The sequence below is a fragment of the Macrobrachium rosenbergii genome, chromosome 48 (genome assembly GCF_040412425.1).
Source record: "Macrobrachium rosenbergii isolate ZJJX-2024 chromosome 48, ASM4041242v1, whole genome shotgun sequence".
Lineage (NCBI taxonomy): Eukaryota > Metazoa > Arthropoda > Malacostraca > Decapoda > Palaemonidae > Macrobrachium > Macrobrachium rosenbergii.
The window spans coordinates 57942233-57956570 of NC_089788.1; the positions used below are offsets into that span (position 1 = coordinate 57942233).

General features: G+C 43.7%; 2 protein-coding genes across 2 annotated transcripts; one reads left to right on the forward strand and one right to left on the reverse strand.

The window, feature by feature from the left end:
* The first annotated feature begins 5527 nt into the window (after positions 1-5527).
* On the forward strand, positions 5528-6454 carry LOC136831104 (uncharacterized). Its single transcript, XM_067091057.1, has one exon. The coding sequence runs from the start codon at positions 5528-5530 to the stop codon at positions 6452-6454; it is 927 nt and encodes a 308-aa protein (XP_066947158.1).
* A 5585-nt stretch (positions 6455-12039) lies between these two features.
* LOC136831105 (uncharacterized) lies at positions 12040-13632 on the reverse strand. Its single transcript, XM_067091058.1, has 3 exons — positions 13319-13632; positions 12491-12769; positions 12040-12304 (listed from the first exon to the last, which is right to left on the reverse strand). The coding sequence occupies exons 1-3, from the start codon at positions 13630-13632 to the stop codon at positions 12040-12042; spliced, it is 858 nt and encodes a 285-aa protein (XP_066947159.1).
* Between the last annotated feature and the right edge of the window lie 706 nt (positions 13633-14338).

Genomic DNA, 14338 nt, shown 5'->3' on the forward strand with positions numbered 1-14338 from the left:
TTTTTTTTTATTCTTGTTGGACCTTTTGTCTGTGATTTGTATTAAAGTGTATTTTGGTTCTATTTTTTGTTCTTTGTATTATTGTTAACAATAATAAATAATAAATTGTATATATGTATATTTTTATAATGTAATAAATTGTGTAAAATGTTTATATTGTGTATGTACTAAACTTTTCTGAAAGCAATAAGTTATTTCTATGACAATATTTTATCTTGAAAGGTTGAACACAGTAATTTTTGGTGTAAGGGCATCAAATTCCCTCCCCTTTCTTGTGTTTCTCTCTTCATACATACATTTATCACATCATATATGTTACTTGTTGATATTTCAGATTCTTTCTGTATTTCATTGTATGCATCATTGTACGGCCTGTCCACTGCTATATATACTTGCCTTTTACATGTTCTGTATTGTATTATACATGTCTTTTTATGCCTGTTAACAAACACAACCTTCGTATGGACGCAGCAGGGGGCCTCAGGTGCCACTACCTTTCCGTCCGCTTTCTGTATTAAAAGATCAGTCTTTCACTTCTTACATTTCTTGAACCTCACATTGGTGACCCTGGAAAAGGGACAGGTAGTGCAGTTTTGGACCAGCCATTAACGGACTAAGTATGGCCGCAGCCTACCATCAGAGAGCCTTTAGCAGACTAACTACGGCGCAAAGTTTAGGCCTCTGAAAGCTCCCTCCCTGACGGAAACCGTGCCATTAACGGACTGAATACAGTGTACCCAAAATGGCACGTTTTGGCACTTTGTTCGACCACTCAAACAATCAGCACCATTAACAGACTCGATACGGCACATTTTCCCATGTTTTGGTGCATGAGTAGTAAAGATGTCAGAAGCTGAACCTCAATGTGAACCTGTGAGCATCGTCTGTACACCTCTCTTGCCAACAAAGCCAGACGCAGTCAAACTTCCCCCGTTTTCGGGCAGAACTCGGCATCATGGTTCCTGCATGCAGACGTGCACTTTTGCATGGCGTGCATCTCAGACGATGCTATCAAATCCGACACCACCATGACGGTGCTCCCAGAAGAGGTGTTCAACAGAATCTCCCCCGGCTTGACGCGCAACCGGACAAGTTCACATATGCGGCCTTGAAAGATAAACTGATGCAATTTTACTCCATGCCCATGACCGAGAGAGCGCAATGAGCACTCGACCTGTTATCCCAGCCCCTCGGAGAAGCATCACCCAGGGAAGCCTGGGATAAACTATGGGGGTTGGTAACACTGCCAGGCCGCGACGAAAACAGGAGAAGAACGATAGATTTAACAAAAACAATCTTCCTTCGGCGCCTCCCACAAGAAGTTAGGTGCCAGACAAGGGATGCAGACATCCTCGACATGGATGCCTTAGTCGACGACACCCTGAAACTATACGAGGCCACCAAAGCCTCAAGACATCAACACCGTTTACAGAAAGAAGACACCACTCAGGGAACACAGGACACGGTCAAACCCGGCGTGGTGCTTCTTCCACAGAAAGTTAAAAAACTGCAGGCCTCCCTGTTCCTTCACAAAAAAATGACAAAAGAGGCCACAAGTAACAGCTGTGGCCGTGAAATCCAGTTCCCCCCCACCCAGCAGGTTTCTTCATCAGAGATGAAATTTCCGAACGGTGCCTGCTGGTAGATATGGGGGCAATGCAGTCGGTCTTCCCGCCATCGGGGGAAGGGTTAGAAAAAATACCTGACTCGACACCCGCCCTCATAACAGTAAAGGGAACTCCCATCCACACATATGGCATGACGACCCGGACTATCTCAATTCTGGGACGCAGATACCACTGGCCTTTCATCATTGCGGATGTAAAGTTCTCCCTGCTGGGCACAGATTTCCTAGGACACCACTGACTTCTAGTTGACGTCGCAAGACAACGCCTCCTCGACACAAGAACCTGCCACTCCCGTCAGCTCTTCACCAGCCCTGTAATGCCCACCATCTGCTCCACAGCCCCCAGCAGCTACACGTCCCTCCTACAGGAGTTCCCAGACGTATTCAAACCAGAGCTACGCCAGTCACCTGCGACTTCAGCAAAGCATGGCATCTTCCATCACATCACTACAATGGGCCCACCAACTCATGCCAAGTTCCGACGAGTGTCCCCACAGAAGTTACAAGACGCCACACAGGCCTTTGCAGAGATGGAACGGATGGGTGTCTGTAAAAAAGCATCAAGCCCGTGGGCTTCTCCCCTCCACATGGTAAAGAAATCCGATGGTTCATGGAGGACTATCGGCATTTGAATTTACTGACAACACCAGACCACTAACCCCTCCCTAACATGCAAGACCTGATGGGCGCCCTCCACGGAGCGAAGATTTTGTCCAAGATGGACCTGCTGAAGCCATACTTCCAAGTCCCTGTGCATCCTGATGGCGTCCCAAAGACCACCATCATCACGTCCTTCTGGAGCTACACATTTTCCTATTCCACCTTCGGTCTCAGGAATGCAGGTGCCACATTCCAGCGCCTGATGGACACCATCTTGGGGATCTGCCTTTCTGCATCTGCTACGTCGACGACATTCTCATCTTCTCCAGGTCCCCAGAGGAACACCTTCACCACATCCGCACCGTCCTGAAACATCTGCAGGACAGCGGACTAGTCGTCAGGTTCGACAAGTGCATTTTCAGGAAAGAAAAAGTAGACTCCCTTGGCCACGAGATTTCCCCCAGCAGGAGTGCGCCCCACCACCTCTAAAGTAAAAGCTATAGAGAATTTCCCAAAACCACAAACCATCAAGGCCCTTCAGGAATTTCTCAGGATGATAAACTGCTACCGACGTTTCATCCTGGACGTCGCCCACACTATTACCCCCTGACGTCATTCCTGAAGGGCAAACCAAAAACACTGACATGGGAGGCTCTGCAGCAGCAGGCATTCATTGCAACAAAGAGAGCCCTCTCCAGTGCCACTACCTTAACTCACCACAACTCCACTGCCGCCCTCAGGTTGACAACGGACGCCAGCAACATCGCCTGCGGCACAGTACTCGAGCAGCTAGTGAATGGCACCCCCTAGCCCTTGGTCTTCTTCAGCCACAAGTTTTCACCTTCGACAGAGAGCTGCTGGCTGTCTAACAGGCCATGAGACACTTCAAGTACCTGTTGGAGGGGACCGAATTCACGATCCTGACAGATTATAAACCCTTGGTGCACACATTTGCAAAGCCGGGAGATGCATGGTTTGCAAGGCAACAGCGGCACCTGACCGCCATCTCCGAATTCAGGTGCACCATCAACTACGTCCCTGGCAGGAAAAACCCGGTGGCTGACGCTCTGTCGAGGGTAGAAATCAATTCCCTTCACCTCGGCATTGACTATGAAGACCTGGCAAGAGAACAAGCAGCAGACCCAGAGACGGCAGACTACAGGATGGCAGTGACGGCAGACTACATGACGACAGTGACGGCTCTTAAGTGGGAAGACATGCCCTTAGCAAGCTCGAACACAACTCTCCTCTGCGACACAAGCACAGGCCGCCCACACCCCTTGTACCCACTTCGAGGAGAAGGCAGGTGTTCGACATAGTCCACGGTCTCTCCCATCCATCAGGGCGCACAACGGCGTGCCTCGTGACTAACAAATTTGTCTGGCATGGCATCAACAAGGATGTTTGCCAGTGAGCAAGGAGCTGCATCCTGTGCCAGAAGAGCAAAATGCCCCGGCACACAGAGTCCGGGGTCGGTGAATTCCCCAGCTTCATCGGTGTTTCATCCACATTGACGTCGTCGGGCCCCTTCCGCAATCGGGAGGAGCCAGATACCTCCTGACAATCATAGACCGCTCCGCCCGCTGGCCCTGTAAGGTGTCAAAGAAACGAGCAGGTAAAAGTTACTGCTACTTTATTACAGATCCAGGCAGTTTACATAGCGGCCGACTGACGCCGGCCCGCGAGAGACAATGGAATTGACTGTGACCTGAGGTCGAAACAATAAACAATAATATGCAGTGAACGAGTATAAATTACAATACAAAAACATACAGAACTACAATATGGATACAGTCTTGATGCCTGTGAATGAAGAAACATGTGATACACAATGTGTGACATTTGTATAAATACGCATAAAGTAAAAATGGTTAAAAATGCGTGACCTGGCACGTTTTAGGCGTGACTAATTGAGTTTGAAGAAAATGGGAAGTCACCAAAGAAAACATGCTCAGCGGAGACTTAAATAATGGCGCCGCCAAAACACTACGCCGGCGCCAATGTGGTGACTTTACAAATACTCCCCCCCCAAGACGAGGGACACGTCTGACTAATCCCTGTATCTGCTGGGACGCTGAAGGGTGCCGCGGCTCCTTGAAGATAACGGAGGGGCCTCCCGCCTGTGAGGCTGATGGTTGGGCGGTCCCTTCCTGGGACGGACACGCTTGCGGGGGTGAGGGCGTGCTGGTGTGCGGTTGGGCGGAAGGGGTGCTGCGTCGCTGTCGGGACTCTCCGACAGAAAGGCGGGCTTTAAGCGGTCTATTGAAACCCAGTCGTCCTTGCCGGGGAGTGCCAGCTGGAACGCCTTGCTGTTTCGTTCCAGCACGCGGAAGGGTCCCCTGTAGGGCTTGGTTAATGGTGGACGGACGGCATCGACTCTGACGAAGACGTGGGTGGCGGATGACAGCTGTGGTGGCATGAAGGTGGCTGCTTTGTCGATGTATGAGCGCCTGCAAGGGGCGAACTTGCCAGCCACGTCGCGGAGCCTCTGCAGTGATGGGGAGTGGCGTCCATCCGTCACAAGCTCTCCCGGCACCACGAGGGGTTCCCCATAGGTTTGTTCGGCTGCAGATGGGGTGCCGTCGGCTCTGGGGGCGGTTCTCAACCCAAGGAGGACCCACGGCAGCTGATGTTTCCAGTCCTCGGCGGTGCAGCGGGCCATGAGGGATGACTTTAGGGACCTGTGGAACCGTTCGACCAGGCCGTTGGCCACTGGGTTGTACGCTGTGGTGGTGTGGTGCGTGGTTCCCAGCAGTTGAGCCAGGGCAGACCACAACTCGGAGAGGAAGGCGGGGCCCCTGTCGGTTGTGATGTGGTCCGGGACACCGAAGCGGCTAACCCAACTGGAGAGCAGGGCCTCGGCGCACGCGCTGGCGGTGGCTTCTTGCATGGGTGTGGCTTCGGGCCACCTCGTCGAACGGTCTACCACCGTCAGGAGGTATCTGGATCCGCCTGATGGGGAAGGGGCCCGACGACGTCGATGTGGATGTGGCCGGCGGCGCCCTGGCTGTGGGAACTCGCCTACCCCGACTGCGTGTGACGACCCACCTTACTGGTCTGGCACTGCAGGCACTGCTTTGCCCAGGCCGTGGCGTCCTTTTTACAGAACTACAATATGGATACAGTCTTGATGCCTGTGAATGAAGAAACATGTAATACACAATGTGTGACATTTGTATAAATACACATAAAGTAAAAATGGTTAAAAATGCGTGACCTGGCACGTTTTAGGCGTGACTAATTGAGTTTGAAGAAAATGGGAAGTCACCAAAGAAAACATGCTCAGCGGAGACTTAATTAATGGCGCCGCCGAAACAATACGCCGGCGCCAATGTGGTGACTTTACAGCCCAAGGCAACCCCCATGGAGGAGGCATCAACAGCGTCATGCGCAGAGACCTTCCTCTCCAGTTGGCTCAGCTGTTTCAGAGTACCAGACAGCATCACTACAGACAGGGGTCCAGTCTTCCTGTCAGAGCTCTGGGTCTCCTTAGCATGCCTGATGGGTACAGCTCTACACAGCACAACAGCCTACAACCTGGCAGGGAATGGCATGGTCGAGAGGGCGCACCGCTTTCTTAAGGCAGCTCTCATGGCATGCTGCACTGATGAGAGGTGGAAGGAACAGCTGCCCTGGGTCCTGCTGGGTCTCCGCACTGCACCAGAGGCAAATGGCGACGCCTCCCCTGCTGATAAAGTCTATGGGGAGACACTGGCCATCCCCGGAGAATTCTTCCCGCCGTCGGCCGACAGCGCCGACACACCCTTCCCAAGATTGAGGGAACTCGTACAGAAGTTTGCACCCTGCCATAAGACCTTCACCGACAGAACCACCACCTACAGCCCACCTGCCTTACACTCTTGTGCCTACGTCTTCGTCAGGGTGGACGCCCGTCGGCCGCCCTTTACCAGGCCCTACAGGGGGCCCCACCGGGTCATCAGGCAGGCCACCAAGGCATACTTCCTTGACATCCACGGGCGGGAAGACTGGATCACCATCGACAGGCTGAAGACAGCATTCGTATTGGACAGAAAGTACGCAGGAAGAAGGCAGCCGCCCCAGAGTACCCCCTCAGTACCTCTCTGCAGACATACCCGCTCCCCCACCAAAGCAGGGTCCAGGGCGCCCCAGAAAACACATCGAGCCAACCCCAAATGTTGGTTCCACCCCACGCCCACAGTTCTCCAGGAGCAGGGGCCCGCTCCAAGTGAGTCAGCGTCTGCGTGATTAATGTTATTTTCATCAAATAATTCCTCCTCTTAATCACTGTCGGGGGGGGGGAGAGTATTTCTAAGGGCGTCAAATCCTCTCCTTTCTTGTGTTTCTCTCTTCATACGTACATTAATCACGTCATATTTGTTGCTTACTGATATTTCAGATTCTTTATGTATCTCATTGTATGCATCTTTGTATGGCCTTTTACATGTTCTGTAACGCATTAGGCCTATATATGTCTTTTTATGCCTGTTAACAAACACAACCTTCATATGGACGCAGCGGGTGCCTCAGGTCGCCCGCTACCTTTCCTTACGCTTTCTGTATTATAAATATATCTGTCGAGAATAATAAAGGATCAGTCTTTCACTTCTGACATTTCTTGAACCTCACTTTGGGTAACAACTTCCCTAACTACAAACCGTTCCCCAATATTTACAAGGTTATTGAACTGGAGATGAATGAAGGTTGATATTTTCATAAGTTCAGATAAAGAAAAAATGAAACTTAAAACTTTTGTAAAAAATAATGTGCAAATCAATAATATTAAACTGGATATGAATGAGGGCATGATATATTTTCATGAATTCAGATAAAGAGAAAATGAAACTTTAAAAAATGTACAAATCAAAATTAGCAGTACTAATGAAATATTTTCAGAATATCAGCCATTCTGGAAATAGGGCATAAGTCAATTTTTGGCAAAATGGAGTTAAGTACAAAAATGAAATGCCGCAAATGATCCTAAATCAGTCTAGAAAAAGGGCACAACGCCACCAACTCCTAACAAAGTTATAAAGCATTGTTAAAAGCCACAAGTAAGGATAGCCTTGCGATCGTCACGGAAAAAGGGCAAAATTCGACTTATGCCCTATTTCCTGAACGAAGATACAATTCTTGTGGCATCACAAATTTTTTAAGGGCATAAGTCATTCGCTTTGCCGCGTGTTAGTCTTGCATGTACTTGTCGATTCTTGTATTCACTTGAACCGCTCTTGCTGCAGCATTCGTTTCAATGAAACAGAAGATTCATTGTGTGTTGTTGAGTGCACCGAGGAAGGGTCGTTTGACTACAATTTGTATCATACTGATAAGGTACGGCTAATAATTATAGAGAATTGTTATTATTCCTTATAGGTAGTTGAATTTTATGAATTGTATTAATTTTTTTCTTAATTTTCAACTATTCTTATAGTAAAGTATATATAATTAATATTATCATATTACTTATTAAGATGACACCCAGCTTATAAAAAATCCCATTCATTGTTATGAATTTAAAGGCTCTGCAATTTTTATCTTTTATATTTGGTATGTGTAAATATATTTTAATGGTATTACTAACTAGGCCTATGCACATTCGTGGTTTGCAGTGATTACAACCTCTTACCTAACCTTTTCTAGGGGATATTATAGTTTTGTCCAAGGGGGCATAGCCCCTATTTCTCGGCCAAAGGGCCTTCACCCCCCTGGACCCCTCTCAGAGTTGTGAATATGGAACTTAATTACTTATAATTAAAACCTCTTCGCCTAGGCTATGGTGTGTTAGCTATGTAACTGAGTGATTAATAACATTGAATGAGTATGCAGTGTTTGCTTGTTGCAAACATAGAGCTCATTGGTTGCAAAGTACCTAGCCTACCTGCGTAGTTAATAACCATATGGTATATAATAATTTTAAGTGCTTAATATCTCCAAAAATAAGCATTTGCAGAAAAAAAAGTTGCAGAAGAAACATTTTTTTGTTCATCAAATTAACAAAATGCAAGGAAAAAATATAATTTCGACTGGGGTGAGCATAAAAAATTAGCTGTTTTAATGATTCTTCGTATAATAATAATATCAAGGTACCTATATCATGTTAGTGCAGCTCTGAAATTCTTTCTGCTTTTCATTTAGTTGTGAATTGATTGTACTATATACTGTATAAATAGGTACCTACCAAATTATAATGAAATTCTGCACAAACGAAATTTGCAAATTTTTATTAAAACTAGCAAGAAAAGCGGTGACAGTGATTACGGTACCTGTCTTGTAATTCTGTCATCCTGGGTTCGAGCCCGTATACAGTGGGTGTCAGTAAAAATCAAGAGTTTTCATTAACATTTTTTGGAAGTTTTACAAAATTTCCAATATTTTTTTCTTATTCTTAGGCTTGGTATAAAATGAACAGAGGAAGAATAATGGTAGAAGCATCCAAGAGGCTACTTCGGGAAAGTAGACTCTCCTGCAGTGCTGGGGAAGACCCAGAGAGGTCAGAGGATGGTCGAGAAGCTTCCATGAGGCTACTTCGGAAAAGTAAACCCTCCTGCAGCGCTGTTGAAGACATAGATAATTCAGAAGATGATCGATTACTCGAATCTGCAGATGAGACTATTGATGACTCAGATTTAGATCCTGATTATAGATTACCCAGAGATAAAGTTGATGACGATCCACCCACAGATGATGAAATGCCACAAGCTTCAAGTGCAACTAAAGGGTCAAAGCTACTTCAAAGAAAAGCAATAAAATCTGCACGAATCGCAGGTGATTCTTATACAAATACCTCTAATAAAAAAGTCAGAGAGAGAAGATTTTTCAGAATTGAAAACTGCAGAAATAAATGCAAGCAGCTCATTTCAGAGCAATTGCAAAAATCCCTGTTTGACACCTACTGGTCAATGGATTGTCATACTAAGCATATCCAGTATTTGAGCAACTTAATTGAAATAAGAGACAAAAAAACCACCCGGAAAAAACAAGTGAGTCCTTCCAAGGAAAAAAATAGGACAGTTTCTCCTGAATATTTTGTTGAAAATCATGGCTTGAGAACAAAAGTGTGCCAAAAATGCTTTCTGCGAATATTTGACATAACACCAAAGCTTATTCGAGTGGTACGAACAAAGAAAATTCAATCAACCGCAGGCCAGATAATTGAAGATAGAAGAGGTAAGCAAAAGAATCCTTGTGCTGTTACTGAAGAAGAAATAGAAAATAAAAGAACACATCTACAATTTCCCAAGCTATGAGTCACATTACGCTAGAAACAAAACTCAACAGAGGTATTTAGGAAGTGATTTAACACTTGAAAAAATGTACGACCTGTACAGAGAAGCCAATCACGATTCACATCATAGATCTTTGTCAACATACAAGAGAGTCTTTTACAACTGGCCTAAAATTTAAGCAGCCTCAAGTAGATACATGCTCTACATGTGATGTTCTAAAGCTTAAATTATCTCAGTTTAATGAAGATGATCAAGAGGGCAAAAATGAAGTTTTAGCTCGTCAGAAAAAGCATCACGAAAATGTAGAGTTAGCCTACGAAGAAAAAAGAATGGACAAAGAAAGTTCTAAAGCTAATAATGATAAACTCAGAGTATTCACATTCGACTTACAACAATGCCTTCGAACACCAGCTCTTAGCGTTAATGTTGCTTTTTATAAAAGACCCTTATGGACATTTAATTTAACATTCCATGAGCTAGCAACCAATCAAGCAACTTGCTACATGTGGGATGAGTGTACACCTGGCAGGGGAGCTAACCAGATAGCTTCTTGCATATACAACTTCATCCAGCTCCTTCCTCCAGAAAATACTAAAGAAATTATACTTTACTCTGACAGCTGCTCAGGCCAAAATAAGAACAGTCATGTCTCATCAATGTTTTCACTCTTTTAGAAGTGTGCCCGTGGATCTCTAAGATAACACATAAATTTCTTGTTCCTGGTCACACACACATGGAATGTGATTCTGACCACGCTCTTATTGAAAAATGAAGAAAAAAACTGACATTCGTATAAATGTACCATATGATTGGTGCCAACTTGTAAGAACTGTTGGCCGAAAAAATCCCTTTAAAGTTGTAGAAATGACGCAAAATGATTTTTATGATTTCTCCAAACTCCTTAAAGGACCGCTAATCAAGCGTTCTATTAATGCAGACAAAGAAGCATTTCGATGGAATGAAGTAGTCAGATCCATTTATGACAAAGAGCATCCAAAGCAAATGCTATACTCTGTAGACTATAAAGAAAAGTCAATCCTTAAAAAGCTCTCTTTTGTTAGAAGGGGGCAACCTCCAATTTTAAATGAGATGCTAGAAAAAGAATATACAGGGCCCTACCCATATCAGAAGAAAAGAAAAGGATTTGCTGTCATTGCTTCCCTTTTATTGACACCAGATTTCATCAGTTTTACAAAAACTTACCTCGTAAAAGTAGTGTTTCAAATCATGAGGTACATCCAGATTTTGCAGAGGATTTTGAAGAAGACTAGTCAATTTTGTTGATAATATTATTATTCAGAAATTGCCTAAAAGTTTGATTTTTTTCTCAAAATTTTCCAAAACTGACATAGTGTTATTTTTTTCTATTATATTCCAGAAAATGGCCCGGTATGATTTTTTCAAAATTTTCCATCAATTGACATGGTGTGATTTTTTTATATTTAATTTCTTATAAATTGCCAAAGTGCGAATTTTTTTACTAAATTTTCCAAAATGGTCATAAACTTTGATTTTCTTAATTTAATTTTCTAAAAATTGTCAAAGTGATTTTTTCGTTAAATTTTCCAAAAATTATCAAAAAGGAATAATTATTTCAAGAAATTTTTAAAAAAATTTCAAAATGTAGGATTTTTTCAATAAATTCAAAAGGAAAAAAATATTTGATTTAAAACCTATAAAGAAAATGCAATTCAACAAATAAATACACAAATTACTCTGACTGGAATTTATAAAGATAGACAAAAAGTATGATAAAGCTATCATTTTCGTTCTAGAAAAGGGCACAAGTCATGTATTTTGGTGAATTAGTCAGATTTTCTTTTATAATGAATGCCTTTGCAGAACTGCCAAAACATTGTAAACAGTACAATGGTTTCATTCAAGCTAGGTATCATAGATGATTTCTCAAAATAGATCAAACTTTCAAATCAATCTCCTGAAAAATTTTCATTTTGTAGTTATGCCTATTTCCAGAATGGTACAGATATTATACCTCGATTCTAGGGCGAGCCACTCAGTCAAAAGGTTTTAGCTGCAAGACTTATTGCCATAATTTGGTAATCCTAAATGATTTTATATAAGGTTCTGATCTTTGCAATTTTAAGGTTACTAGGATAGGTTATGCCAGGCCTAGCCCATGCTGACTAGGTTTTCAGCCTAGGCTAACCTATCTCAACAGTTATTTGACAGTTCTCAATTGTGTGTGTGCCTATATAGAGTTAAAATATGACACAGAATACAACATAAAATAAAATATATTTTCTAATAATATAAAAATTTCTGAATTTTAATTATTACATAGTTTTTAACATGATTTCCTTTTATACAAATAAGTCAGTGAGTTGACTGCAATCAAGCACAATTTTTTAGAATGTTCATAAGTACTGTATGTAAGTGAAAAGGCATTTTCTATTTTGAGTAAAATATGTATTGCATTCAAGATTTTCAGTATTCTTGATATACTTATACATTTTTTTTTATTTTAACCTAATTTATTTATGAAAGTTACAAAAATTTTCAACATGACTTTCTTAGGTATGAAAAAGCATTTCCTGCTGTCTTCTTAAATCATTGATCCCTGCCAATGAACGGAGCCTGCAGGGGAGTTTACATAGTCACGAAGGTGGTAACGTTGAGGGCCTGAGGCTTGCCAGTCACGGTTGCTGTATGCTGTGGGAGAGTCACGCTTGGTAAAGTTTCTCCAGACCTCCAGCTGCCAGGTAGGACCTCACGAGTCACCAAGTCATCTTCATCTCCTTCACTCCTGGCATGAGGATTTCTTGTCATGATTAAGCTGTGCAACACACAAGCGGTCAACACTACGGACTCGACAAGATCATGACGAAGTTTTATTGGGTGTGAAACACTGAACCTGTGGGAGACAAATGGAAAACATTAATTATTAGAAATAGATGATATACAAAAGGTACTTCATATTAATGCCTATTATTTCTTAATGAAAGAAGAAAAGGATGGTATACAAAAGGAATTTCATATTAAATACGTATTTAAACAAGCAGACTAGATAAAGATAATAATATTTGTGAACAATATCTGCCTGTTTGCTAGGATCCCAAAGGCATTCTTCACTGTACGTCTTGCCCTGCTTAGTCGATAGTTGTAGATGTGTTCAGGTATTGTCAGTCTTCGTGCAGGGTATGGTTTCATCATATACTTCTTAAGAGGGAAGGCGACATCTCCAACGAAGAAATAGTCGATGGGGGCCGGGCGGGTTGGGGGGCGTTTATCTTCAGTTTCGTTTGGCAATCTTTCAGGGGCAGGCAGGTTGGCTTCACGTCGATCAAGCATTTTGCAAAGCTGTGTGTTAGCAGAGACACTGTGAGAGAGGTGCAAAATAATGAGCAGGAAGACAAGTACTGCCGGTTTATTGATGTTGTTGTTGTTTCAGATTTAGCTGGCCTTGTGCCAGCACGGGCTCTTGCTCCTAGAGCAGCCCGTAACTCTATGTTGATGATGAGTCTGTGAGATGGGTAGGTTAGATGAAAACTTTATTATGATGCATGAAAGTGATTTTGGTGGGGGTGGTTTATTGATGAAAACTAGCTGCTTATAAAGCGGGATGCGGGCGTCTGTGTAGTTCGCAGAGACCGCTGGGGTACAAAGATTTACAGGTGACCTGAGGTCAAACTAATTCCTTACGAAAACAGGACAGGTTCATACAGAGAACATAGTGATCAACAATGTCTGACATATAACATAAATAACTCATTACTTGTACATAAAACATGATCGTTTAGAAAGACAGCATATATACAGTTTAAAATTATGATGATAAATATATATTCCGATCGACCTTAGGTCGATGAAAAGGCACCGCTGAAAACGGGATGTTCTCTACAGAGAACGCGCTGAGCGGGGACTTTACAACCCACCATTAGACTTGGACGCTATGGCACTTACATCCACGTACAGGAACTTGTACTCAGTGTTAACCACTCCTAGTAGAGTTATAGGGTAGAACTCCTTATAATTAAAATAATGAGTTCCTTCAAAGCATGGGTTCTGGATGTGGATGTGTTTCCTGTCTATCGCTCCAAGGGTGTGTGAGAAATTCCATTGTTCCTCAAACCCACGGGCTACCTCCTTCCATTGCTCTGGGGTGCTGGGTACCTGCATGACCTCATTTCTGTAGGCAGCCACAATGGCCCTGCAACTCTCGGGCACAATACCACTGATCATGTTGGGAGCTACTCGGAATTGGTAGGACAGGCTCTTGTAGGATTCTCCAGTGGCAAGGAAACGCAAGGTAATTGCAACACGCAGGCCTGGCTCAATGAGTCTTCTCCAGAATGTGAGTCTTTTTTTATGTAGAGCGTGACCCGTTCCACAATTTCAATGAAAAGCTCATCCGCAATCCTTGTAAAATTCCGGTACAGTTCTGGAGTTTCAGTTGCCAATTCTCTCATCAAGTTCTCATAATAACCTTTCTTCTCTCTTCTTTGTAGGTAAGGCCAGACCCAGCACCTTCTTGGTTTTCTTTTCTTCTTGCGTTTAAAACTCATTCCTGCAGGCACTTAACAATTCTTAACTGCAACAAGGCATCGTGGTAATCCAAAATACATTCCACTAATTCCAGATCATGTAGGTTCTCAGTTATCAGGCTCAACAAATCCGTGTCGTCCATCTTCTAGCTCTGTCTGCAGCTGCAACAAGAATGGTGAGTGTCGAGTTCACCTGGCATTTATACAGTATATGGCGGCATCCACGTGCACGGCACATGGTGTTGCCGTTGCGTCTGTCGGCACAGGACGTAACTAAGTCGGGCATAAATCATCATGCCTTTACGGATGTCGCCATCCTGTCAAAACGGTTAAATGTGGGCATGGCCTGAATCATCTGCGACTGTTGCGTACAACTACACACGTTTGTAATCTCATCTCAGTGT